The following is a 13,321-nucleotide window of genomic DNA, read 5'->3' as shown; positions in this document are numbered from 1 at the left end:
ATGCTATAATGTACTCTTTGCGGAGATAAGAACCTCATGACAATTGTTCAGGGTATTAAAATGTACCACGAGTGATCTTATATCGTTGATGGTATGACTCTGAATATGATCTTCATTAGTTCGAGATAACATATGAATGTCGTCAAGTTCAGTTTAAGGCATTTGTATAGTTTCTCTTTTCCTTTTTTGTGTAGGTTTAGAAATTATAGATTTTTAATATGAGATGAATTTGTATATACATAAGTATGTCATTGAAGGTAGCATATACCCATTGGGTAAAATAATGTGCGATGCTGAGTAAATATTGAGAATAAACACACATCACAGATTTTCTGAGGCGCAGCTTCCAAAAAATTGCTGCATTTAGGTAAATCATAGTGTGAAGGTTTTCAAATTGTCTGCAAATGATGAAAGAATGGCCAAAGGAAGTCTAAGCTTGAACGGCTCTAGTATTGATTATCAGAGTAGTTAACTTCTTGATGAAATTCCATAATATTTTGCAATATTTTTCAATACTCGAAGTACTACTTATTCATCGAACTATTATAGATATGACGATAAAAATGTTTCAAGATTTTGTAAGATTTTTGAAAATTACATTGGTCAAAAAAGCTTATAATTGTGAATGAATGCTTAAATTGCATCGTTGGCTTTATTAATTCTAATTTTGCTAGAGCCTTTATACTCAAACTACACATAGCATATATATGTATGTATGACTGCGTATGGAATTAAAAGCTGTGTGAATAAGCTTCCTTAGGCAAATGTGTAACGGAAAGCATTTAACTGATGGTTTCGGTAATAAAGGTACCAAATGACTGAATATCGGTATTTAGTGGTATTTAATGTTCTATGCTAAGCGTGTAGGAAAAGTAGGTACGAGTTTTGCTTGAGGTCTATAGGCTTTTACATGTAATTGTCGTGTGTATGTATTCTCTATAATATTGCCAACTTAATGCTTGCCATATTTTATGGCATAATGCTCTAGGCTAAATGAAATATGTGGAATGCATGGTAGTTAACTAATAATAAACTTAAACAAGCATAATATATTAATATATTTAGTAAGCACATTACGAAGTTCTTGGCTCATATGATTTCAGTGCTTCACGCCAAGATGAGTCTACTTTAATTGAATTTCAATAAGCAGTTAATAAGCAATACGCTTATTAAAATGTTTCTCAACAGCAGGTGGCACTTAACTTCATATTTCTACATACTTAAGTACTTGAGTAATATAAGTACATTTCATAATTACATTCCAATGTGATTATATGGAATTGCAAGTGCTTCTGTGGGATTGTGAAGCTATGCGATTATATAAATATGTTTGAATGCCTGCTAGCTTTTGTAGTATTTGTTATTTACTTAAATTTTGCATTGCTTCTCCTCTCTCGGTATATCTAGGAGAGAACTTCTTTGCAAAAAAATAATAAGGGCTGAAATAATGGCTTATTTTATGATATTAATAAGAGTTACCATTCATCTTTTGAATTCCCTGTTCACATGATGTATGGGCGCTTAAAATATCGTAAAGTAACCCATTACTACATCCAACACTGTTTTTTCCTAGAAAATCATTTCCCCCAAAAGCTTCTACTTGCAAAAAGTCCTTACTCTGTGAGAGGTATAAGTAAAATTGAAGCAGTTATTAAGGAGTTGGATTAAAAAAACAACACATGAATAGGTAATATAAGGATCACTATATTATTTTTAAAGCAGAGTTTTTGATCCAAATGAAGTTATAAATTAAATCTCTTTACAAAAACAACTTTCCTAAAAGCTTAAAAACTTGTTCATTAACCTGGATGCATTCTTATTTGATCTTGTTACTGTAAACATAGAAGATGCGATATCAGGACCACGTGGCTGTATAATCCGGATTCCGTAAAATCAGGTTTGTAGTTTTTTATTTTTTATACTAAATTAAGTTGGTATTCATTTTACGCAAATTTTTACCGGACTTCAGTTTTGAGTTCCGAATCACCGGGATCCCGAAAGATCGGTATTGCATTTTTGTAAAAAATATAGTTGCTATTTAATTATACATACATTTTCGTCAGACCTTACTTTTTAATCCAAAATTCACGGGATCCCGAAAAATCGAGATTGCTTTTTTTACCAAAAAATGTTGATACTTAAAACTATATTAGTTTCCGTCAGACTTTATTTTTGAATGCCGAAATATCGTTATCCCGAAAAATCGGGATTACGTTTTTACTAAATAAAGCAGATATTTCAATTTAATCCCGAAATTCCGGGATCCCGGAAGATCGGTACTGCGTTTTTGTTTAGTAAATACAGTTGCTATTTAATTATACATAAATTTTCGTCAGCCTTTACTTCTGAACCCCGAAACCTCTGCATCCCGAAAATTCGGGATTGAATTTTTTACTAAATAAAGTTGGTATTTCAGTCTATAACATTTTTCGTAAGGTTTTATTTGTAAAATCCTAGTTTCGGGATCCCGAAATATCGGGATTGCAATTCTTCTACGAAAAGTTGATATTTCATTCTACATTCAAATTCGCCAAACTTTACGTTTGAGATCCGCATCTCTGGGATACCGAAATATCGTCATTGCAGTTTTTACTAAATAATGTTGATATGTCATTCTACAATTTTTCTACGACTTTGGTTTTGTGCAAAAATTCTATTATATAATCTTTGTATAAAATTGCTCTTACACTCACTTCTTCGAGTAGCTTTTCCATATACACACAGAGACTAAACTCTTCACCAATTCATTTGAAATGCAAATTGCCTTCTACATAGTCACAATGTCATTCTGCTCACCTTAATGATCTGATTTCCGGATAAAGATACGCATTCGGATTGCCACCACTTGTTGTGCCATACCAAGCGAAATGTTGTTCTTGCACCAGCGAGTCATTGAAAGCGCCATAAAGCATTAAGTGTCCATTCTCCGAAAGCCAAATTGCATTATTCGAGTGCAGGATTTCCTCTACAAAGCACAAGTGGCAGGCAACGGCAGTTGGAATCAGCAGCAGGAGCCGTAGCAAGGCCAGCAACAGCAGCAATGATGGGTAGGCCAGTGAAGAGGTTGATCGGACAAGTGGTCATTGAAGAGCGTGTTGGACGCCGCATATTTTTGGAATTTCAATTACGATTTACACAACGCATCGTGTGTGTGTGTGTTGAACACAGTCAAGGCCAGCAAGCCATTGGCCAGTGGTTAGCAGGTGTGCAGCAAGAAATATTGATTAATAAAAAGCAAAAAAAAAAAAAAAAATAGAAACGGAAATTCAATTTTCAATTTAAATCAATCTAATCGTATGCGCAATCAATGAGAATGAATACATGAATTGGAATGATGTACAAAAGTGAATACAAATGCAAGCCAGCTGGTCTGTGTTCAGCAGCCATCAGCCACCGGCCACTGATTATACTCACCTTCATAAAGCCAATCTGGTATGCCGTTGTAGACGATACCAGGCACTGCGTCGCGCGTTATGCGGTACACATGATTGGTGGAGCGTGGTCCTTGGCAGTAGTAGATGTCATAGTTGTAGACCATCACTAGCGCATTGCCACCGGTTGTGGTGCTGGTGGTGCTTGCATTGTCTCTGTTAGCCGCTTGAGTGGTTACGAAGCGGGCATAGTGTAGATAGGGCCACTCGTCGCTATGTGAATCGATTTTCAACTTGATGCTTTCACTGGAAGAACGAAAGAAGCAAAATGATAAGAGTGAACGAATAGAAAAAAGTATGAGCATGAGTTGTGTTGTGCTGCGGAAGTCCAAGCTACAGTTTGGCAGTCAACAGTTTGCGTCCCTCTTGCTATTGTTATTGCATATCTATTTATAGACCAAAATATAATATATGTGCGAGCGAATGCCGGATAGCGAAGATGAAAATACGGAAATAGAGTGGCAAAGGAAATGACAATAGCTGAGCAGCTGCTTTTTGGTTCGTTTACAAGTAGCCATGAATAGAAATTGAATAAACTTTTCAAGATATAGTAAGTCATTGGCTGAAAACACAATTTATGGTCACGGCTCTGATTGAATGGGAGAGAAAGGGGGGAAAAAGGTTAAATTAAGCTATGTCAACACAAAAAGATAAACAGGAAATACAAGTTCAAAAGAAATACTAAAATTATTTTTAGTTAAGGACCAATCGAGCTATGGATTAAATGTGGAAAAAAAAGAAGTCGCTGTTCATATGTTTGGCCGAAAAACTAATACTTTCGCGTACTACTCTAAAAAAAAATAAGTTCTTAGACACCGCTAAAAAAGTCTCTCCAAGTATGAACTCTTAATTGTAACGGTTTTCTATTTTTTTTAGTATCTGATAGAATATTTCATATCAGACTACAAGCTCATTTCTTGAAATAATGCTCCCTAAGATATTCATCGTATGCTGCAGGATGAACCTTACTAAAACCAAGAAGTTTTATCCCTCATATTCTCATTTTCATTAAACAAAGGATAAAATCGAACAAACGGAAGACCTCCACTCCGTTGGAAGCATCAAATGGAGAAGTATCTGGCTACGCTTGGAATATCCAATTGGCGCCACGTAGCGAAAAGAAGAAACCACTTTCGCGCTGTTGTTAACTAGGCTATAATCGTGTAAGCGGTGTCTACCTCAATTAAGAAGAAGCAGAGTAATTTGTAGCTTCCGACAGCATTTATATTCATTTATTTCAACACTATTCCCGGTACTCACCTGGTTTGTATATCGAAGAGCGTGTATTGTGCCAAAAATGAATGCCGAAAAAGTTTTACGACATTCTGTGCCAATAAGATATAGCGCTTATCCGCTGATATAGAAAATGTATATGGTGCAAGTGTTTTCTGTAAGCAGAAAAATTTATGAGAAATGTTTGTATGTATACTCAAATTGCTTGTAATTGATTTAAGAAGCAAATTTATATTTGTGTGTGCTCTGGAAAATGTACTTAAAAATTATTTGCATTATTCTGCCAAAAGCACAATAAGCAAACAAATGATAAATTTCGCCTTTTTTCTTTGCTCTTTTGTTTGTATTTTCTGCTAATTTTAATGCCTTTTTAAATGGTTTATAGCGCATAAAGCCTGTTCATGTTTCTCTCAATAATTTTTGTGCATTTTCATTACATTTCTGCGGTTTTGCGGCTATTTGACCAACACCACAGGGAGTTGCTGCTGGCACTAGTTGAAATGCATTAACTTTCATATACACAGCATATGTATCGTTATGTACGCGTACTTTGCTCTTTTTTATAACGCCGCAATATGTTTTGGTTTTTACTTTTACTTTTGATTTTAATTTATTAATTATTCATTAGTTGGTTGTAAAGTGCAATGCATACATTATGCTAAATAATAAATTAGCACTTTTTGTTGACTTTCAAAAGTAAATGGTTAATGGTTTGCAATTAATGTCACTGTACCGGGTTTTCCAAGAGGGATGATAGGACTTCTAAGTGTCGTTTCGGATATTATTAATATGTAATGAATGGGACTTAGGAGTGGACAGAAACAATTCTTTTACATATGGCTGAAGCAGCTCAAAACTTCTGGTCTGGGTAGCCAAAGAACATCTGTTTGAAGTCGAGCCATTCCTCCACAATACTATGTGCTTGGTTTGGGACCCGCCCAAGTTTGCGCCTCGAAGTCGTCGATAATTTCGTCTATCTTGGAATCAGGCTATAAGTCACTCATTATTCCCAACCGTTTCTTGAACTGATGGAATCATCAAGCCGTACTTCTTTCGCAATAAAACTGGTGACACTGTTACTGCCAGTGCAGAGCAGTATAGATCGATGATAACGAACTTTTTATGCCTAAAATTGGAAGTAGTTGATCTTGACAACATCTGGTTTCAACAAAATGTGGCTACATGCCACACAACACATGCAAGAACCGAATTATTGCGAGAAAAGTTTGAAGGTTAGTTTATTTTAAGAAATTGTGATATTAAATGGCTTCCGAGAAGTTGTGATTGTAAACATCGTTATACTACTGTTTGTGAGATTATTTGAAGTCATTAGTCAATAAACCAGACTCGCGTAAAGTTTTAGAAGTAAAAATTAATCGTGTAGTTCGTGACATATGACGAATATCGGTTAGGTCTAATTCGTTCGTGCAAAAGAAGTCTTGTAGGCCATTTGAATATTGTTGTATTCAAGACTTAATTGCATCGATTGTACTTCACATTAAATAAATTTGAATTTCCTTAACAATTAGTGTGTTTTTTTTTTGTTTTATAGAGAAAATCATATCTCTTATTGGAAAACCCTGTACTACACCTCATTAAACGTGCTACACAGCGCGCAGTTGGGGCGCTAGTCAAACCTTTTTGTGTTAAATGGTTGCGGTTACGTTCTGCATCATTTATATATCTGTCTCTTATACACATCTAGATGTGTATAAGAGACAGACCCTGTACTACACCTCATTAAACGTGCTACACAGCGCGCAGTTGGGGCGCTAGTCAAACCTTTTTGTGTTAAATGGTTGCGGTTACGTTCTGCATCATTTATATATACTGCGGTGTATATTTATATTTTAATATATATCACCATTAAACTTATTTAGCGAGGCAATTGCTATAAGAGGAAAACTTTTAATTGTTTTATTGTAATTTATTATTATCTTAAACTTTAACTACTTAAAAAAAATAATAATATTAAAAATATGAATGTATACATATATATTTTTTTAATTTTAAATGTATTTTGAAATTTATTTAACAAAATTAGTTAAAAAAATATTTTCAATTTAAATTTTCACTTAATCTAAAGGTATAAATCTGCGAATAGTAGACACCGTGCGGGTTACTTGCATCGCAAGGATTTCACCTCGTAATCAATCAAGCAGCATTGCCAAAACGGCAAATTTCACAAAGCAATTTTAAATTTCCCTGGACAGCAAGGTGAATGCAATGATTACATATTTGACCTACTGGTAAGGAATAGCACTATAGCACTTAGGCGGCTTGAAAACGTCGGAAGGAATTGGTGCAGATGTCGCAGGACCACGATCTACAATTTCCATTACTATGGGAAGTTTTCCGAGCATTTTTCAATCAGAAGTCTTTGCTATAAGTCGCTGTGTAGAGATAACAATATTAACGCAACGGAAAAACCGTCAAACTCAGCGATAGCCAAGAAGTACTTTATGAGATTAAATCGCTACCATTGCAGAAGTGTATAGAAAGGCTGAAGTCTATCAGATTATAAACGAGTATCCATATCTGGGTGCCAGATCACAGGGGTATTGCTGGGAACGAACTGGCTGATGAGCTTGTGCGCTCTGCAGCTTCTACTAGAATGGTGCGACCAGAGATAAATGAGCTACTTCGCTGAGAAAGAGTAAGCGGGGAGAAGTATAGACAATAACTTCAAGGTTTACGCCAAATTGACTGCACAGCACAGTCTGAAAAAGCAGGATTAAGGCCCTTAATCCCTATTTCCTACGAGGAATCACATCACTTCAATCGCTAATAGCTGTATTTTTGAATTTAACAATGTGCTGGAGGGATGACACGGTATTTGAGAGCAGAGTTAAATATTATTGAAATATGAAATAAAAGCAGCTCCAAATAATAACTTGACTACTAAAAAAGTATGTAAGGGCTAAGTTCGAGTGTCACCGAACATTTTAGACTCTTGCAACTAGCAAGAATCAAGGTCTGAGAAATTCATTCAGACAAATTTGGGAAAATACCCACATTGACTCGATTTGATCTATTTTTGCCAGCAGCACATATTTACAATTAATATGCTACATATTACAGTCCCCTGGGTTTCATTAAGGTATTTCACACCACCATCATCGTTAATATGGAGGAGAGTCAGCTTATTACTTTTAATTATATTTATTTTAAAGTAAAATGATTTTATACTTTATATTATATATCATACTTACATATGTCACATTTGACATGAGCACTCGCTCATTTAGAATAGTTGCATTTAACAACACGATTCTTCCCCAGTGATCTTGGTAAAGAAATTCCTCGCCTGTAATGATTAAGAGGGATGAAAAAGAAGAGGGAGTTATTAAAATATTTTTAGAAATATATACATAAGTTAATGTGTATATATTTATATTAGGGTGTTTTTTTTGGCTGTTAATTTTTTTTCAGACCCGTTACGAAATTTCCTTGGAAATACTCTAAAAAAAATTCCCCTGAAAATTTTAGCCCTTAATATTAACATTAAGAACTGGACCAAGGCCTGTAAACATTTTCCATAGAAAATACACTACCATCGTTAGTTTTTATCTTTAAATTCCTACAGATCAGAGGTATTTTATGGCAACGCTTTGACTTTAGATGAATACTTCTCGCAATTGTTCGCTTTACAAAAGTGCCCAGTGCAACGAAGTCGTAATTTACACCGGCGAGGAAGTACGCGGCTCTAAACCTGATTTTCCCGAGAATTTCGCATTTTTTTGTATATATCTTGTAAATGACAAGAGCTAGCAATTTAGGTGTCCGAATATTCGGTAAATTGCAGTTTGAATAGTTATGATCCGATATTGACAAGTTTTACACTTCATTTGTCATGACTTAAAGGCACAATTTGTGCAAATATTTTTGGGCGATATTTTCACTGGTGCTTGATTTGTATGCTGGAAAGTTGTGTTGTGTTACATGAGAAATGTAGAGGTTCAAAGTAGTAAGAAAATTTTAAAATATCCTCAAAATTGCTTATGAAAAATAGTCATCTGTAAATACGACAGAGTACTATAAGCTTTCGTTATAAAAAACCGGTCGTATCGTATACTAAACTGAGCTTGAGTAAATCCGTATACTCGGTTTTGTGGAACTTAAATTTTTTTTTTTTTTTTTTTTTTTTTTTTTTTTTTGTTTTTGTATATTTTCATGATACTATATCGAACTCAAATCGTATAAACTAGGTATAAATCTACGAGTATTTGTTAACATACTTAAATATCGCATATTTTCAATTTGCGCTCAATATTTCACGAGTTCAAAATCGCTCACATTAATCAATCATTTCGTAATGAACTGCTACTCTTACACACACTCACCATTTATCCATGTACCGTTGGCGCGCTGCGGCATAAAGAGTCCATCCACGATGTCTTGCAGTTTGATGCGCTGGCCCTTCACGCGCGGCCCCTCATCGGGTGGTGTGAGAAGTACCTTTTTTGATAAATGCAGAAATTTTATATGTTGTTTTCTATAAAGAAAACCAGACAAAGAGAAAGAAAAAAGCACAAAAAACCGGGGGGGACACACGACCACCACGAGACACAATAAAAATAAAAAAAAAAATCGGAAAAATGGGAAAAATATATGACATAAAATTTATACAAAAATTTGCGGGATGACACAGCAATTGCAAGAAAAAAACATATACTACCATATACACATGTACATACAAGAATGCATGAGGCACAGTGAACATATACACATACTACTACATGGGCGGAGAAGTGGTGAACATGAGGTTTAGTAGCCGAAAAGTATGCAATACATCATAAAAAGCTGGTGAAAAGTTAGACTAGTTGGAATGTTGAGAAAATGACATGCTTGTTCAAGGTTGGCGCATATACATATACAGATGTAGATATATAAATTGCACATATTAGGCTGGATCATTTTAGATATTTTTGTATTTTTAATTTATGCAAATTTTAGTTTTAGTCTTAAAAGGGCTGAATGAGTTTTGTTGTTTAAAAAAAAAAAACACATTTTTTTAGCTTTTGTGAATTAATTTACTTTAAGGTGGCTCATTTTAAATAATTTTTTCAATAATTTTTATGTAATGCTTAGCATATTTTTGACGATTTTTTTTCTGATACAACAATTAAATATCCATATTTTAAAACATTAATGTATTTGAAAAATTCGACACATCCTAATATACATTTTTATATTTTAAATATTTGCAAATCTTATTTTTAGTCTGAGAGAGTTTGGTTTAACTTACAAAAACACAATTTTTTTTTAATAAATGCGAATCACTTAACATTAGGGTGGCTCTTTTCTTTTGATTTTTTTTTTTTGTAATTTGATTTTTATCTTTAAGTAAAAAAAGTAGTCTAATTAAACAGAAAACTTAGCAAAAATGTACTCTGTATATGATATTATTTTATGCAGACTTGAATAATTTTAAAATTTTGCTTAACATGAAAATTTTATTATTATATCAATAATTTTTTATCTAATATTTATCATATTTTTACGATTTTATGAGCTGATACAGCATTATAGTATCAATATTTTATAATATACGGGTCTTTAAAAAATTCGACCCACTCTAATATGAAAATTATTTTATCAGAAGCTCATAATATTGCGAAAAAAGTACGGCAAATTATTTACATAAAGCAAATTTTTAAAATAAAATAATTATAATAATAATTGAGAAAAAATTATTTATAAAATATTATGATTAATGAAAAATGCGTAAAATATTTTATTTTAATTTTTTACAGGTCTCCGTGGGCATTACAACACACATTTCTTAATATATTTCTACACTTTCACAAACACTCACACACAAAAAGACTTGAAGTTTATATACACATGCATTTCTAAGTTTTTTACAAACAATTTACAACATTTTCGATTTCTTTACAGTTATTCACTATAAGATGTTAGTCTGACTCACCACTGAGGTAACAATTAGCGCAAGTACAATTATTATAACCAATAAGGCGATGAAAATGCCTCGCCAATTGCGTTGATTTGGGTTGCTGGAGACTAACTGTAAAGAAAATAAATACAGTTTTAAAGTGTTAGATTAAATGCTGAAGTGGTTTTAATGGTAAGTACAATAATTAATTTTAATAAGTGAATACATTTTTAATAGTTTTGTTAATATTATCTGTCGAACTTAAAAAAAAAGCAACTCATATAACTCATAGGTTATGTAAACAAAGTATCTACATGCTGCTATCCGTTTCACAAGTTCAGATATGCCCACGGAACACTAGTCTGCTACACATCAGTTCAAAAGTGTGCACATTTTTTTGCGTCACATGTATTCAGTTTAATATTTCACTGCGAAAACCGTAAAATATATGTAATTCTTACTGAGTTTATTAAAAAATTAGCTAAAGACTTATTTAGGCTTCCGTATTTTCATATTTTTTATTTAGTTTCCTTTAATCTATAAGGTTAGATTAATAATAATAATCTGGTAGGTCAATAAGCCAGGCATACATCAATTTCGTTTCTTTGTCATACCAGATCGAGTTCAGTTGCTGTTTTTATGAAGAATATTCATCTTTTAGGTTGCCTGTACTTTACTTCGAGCTGTTCGCGAAGCGCTGTCTTCTCACTCCCACGAAGTAAAACCTTATCTGGTGCTCTTGAGTTGGGAGTAGGCTTAATGGATTAAAGTTTCGCACTCAGGTTTTGGGTGGGTTACTGTGTACTATGGGTGCAGCAATCTAGTGGTGTAGTTTTGTACATATATATTTTTAATTTTGATTTTTTAGGGTTTTAGCGAGTCCTCTGTCTAACCATAACCATCTTCGTCTTTAAAGATGTCATGGTTTTCCTGATGAGATAATTTGTGAAGAACTATTAATCGTACCAAAATTATGGTAGTAAAGCCGGCTGAAAGCGCCTCTAAAAAAGGCATGTTTCATTTTGTAATAGTTTTTGTTTCTTCTTTCTTTCAATGGATCTGTATAGCTTAGAGTGTACAGTTTTAAAAAACAGGAAAAGCTATTTAAGTTGATTTTGACCGGTCAGCTTCAGATAAATGCCTATCTCGACAATATATACGGCGTTACCTACGACAAAAGTCTAGACGAAATTTCGTGAATGAAACTAATGAGCAGATTGCCAGCACACTATAAAAAGTAGAAAGCAAATTTCAGCTACCTCCGTCTAATTGACGTCAAAACCTTTCGGTTGGCAGACAACTGCCTATAGACGAGCACCGCTTTACAAGTGGAAAACCAATAACAATTTGAAGTATGCGCACATTAAACTTTTACTCAGCTAAGCATTTATTTTATTTGCAAATATTTTCTCAACATTGTAGTCCCATTTTTTTGCTTTTGGTTTTTGTTGTTTTGGCTACGAACATTATTATTCTCTAACTTGCCACATTGGCCTGTGCAACAAGAGGTTGCGCCGCGTGGCAAATGTGTAATTTTTTATGCGCGCACGTCTTTCTTTCACACATACACAAACACACATTCATTTTGTGTAAGTTTGTATGTATTTGTAAGTGCGTATATGCTGGTTTGGGCATATTTTACCTTTTTTTAAAGGTTTCTCATTTTCTCCTAATTCATGCCAATTTCTTGCATCCCACTGGGTCGTGTGGCGCTTTGTCGATTTTTTGGTAATGTTTGTCGTATGTGTGTGTTTGTGCGTATATATTTGTATCTGCTCTTGTATTTATTTGCTTAATTTTGGCAACATTTGCGGCCATTATTTTGGCCACCATTATGCGAATGTTATTATAACGCCTACTTGCTAGCTGCTGGTGGTAACAAAAAAGCTACAACATCAGCAAAAATAATAACAACAACAGTAATAATAAAAGCAACAACAATTGTGTTATAAGATTGGCAATCAGCAAATGTGTTGGTAAATAATGAAAAGGTAGCAGGATTGACTGCTGGCTCTCAACAAATGTGTACCCCTAAAAGCACACTATCGCTCTGTTATTTTCTTAAATATAGTATATTTCGATTTATTCATTGATTTTCCAACGATTACTAAGAATTTGTATGCATCTGCGTATTGCCGATAGAATTTTATGAATTTAGGTTTTGAATATTTTTTGTTTTGGGGAATCTATATAGGAAGCAGTTCTAGTGTATCAGCCTATAAAAGGTGATTTAATATTTTTGGAGATACACGCGATTTTTGGAATAATCATCTTAAACTTCGATGTAGTATGTTTGAAGGTATGTATTATCGAGTTTTTCAAATAATCAAAAAAAAAAATTTTTTTTCCGAAAAGTTCACGAATTTTTCACGGGTATCACTGATTATTATTTTTTATTATTTTAAGACGAGAATTTGTCAATTTAATATATTCAAAGTGACGTAAAATTAATTTCGTTGAAAATAATTTTTACTGCATATTTTCCTGTGATACCACCTTTGTTATATTTCCAACTCAGTGCATTGACGCATTAAATATTAAAATGCAAAGCGCCTAAAAGTATGTGTACTTAATTTAATTGCATATTTTATGAGCGCAAGGTGAGCAAAGATTGAGAAAAGAAATAAAGAGAGCCAATGAAGTGGCTCTTGGACGTAGTAAATAGAAAGTTAAGTGAAAAGTAAATAAATATTTGAGGGAATAATGGTATTTTATGAATTTTTGCGGTAGCTGATAGGCGAAATCAGTGATTTAAATTTTT

At 33.5% G+C, this 13,321-nt stretch overlaps 1 protein-coding gene across 2 annotated transcripts in view; it reads right to left on the bottom strand.

The window, feature by feature from the left end:
* LOC108972811 (inactive dipeptidyl peptidase 10) overlaps positions 1-13,321 on the bottom strand; it is a 42,561-nt gene that overhangs the window by 14,909 nt on the left and 14,331 nt on the right. For both annotated transcript variants that reach the window (XR_001993666.1, XM_018939637.1), the window contains exons 2-7: positions 10,597-10,692; positions 9,008-9,122; positions 7,877-7,971; positions 4,692-4,819; positions 3,415-3,677; positions 2,797-2,965 (exon numbers count right to left, since the gene is read on the bottom strand). Coding sequence is in view for 1 of the 2 variants with exons in the window: in XM_018939637.1 (XP_018795182.1) it covers positions 2,797-2,965; positions 3,415-3,677; positions 4,692-4,819; positions 7,877-7,971; positions 9,008-9,122; positions 10,597-10,692 (866 nt within the window). In the remaining variant the exon portion in view is untranslated. The remainder of the gene's footprint in view (positions 1-2,796; positions 2,966-3,414; positions 3,678-4,691; positions 4,820-7,876; positions 7,972-9,007; positions 9,123-10,596; positions 10,693-13,321) is intronic.

Source organism: Bactrocera latifrons, unplaced genomic scaffold (genome assembly GCF_001853355.1).
Source record: "Bactrocera latifrons isolate USDA-ARS-PBARC rearing strain unplaced genomic scaffold, ASM185335v1 scaffold_43, whole genome shotgun sequence".
Lineage (NCBI taxonomy): Eukaryota > Metazoa > Arthropoda > Insecta > Diptera > Tephritidae > Bactrocera > Bactrocera latifrons.
Note: the sequence above shows the minus strand (reverse complement) of the source record. Positions and strands in the feature narration are given on the sequence as shown.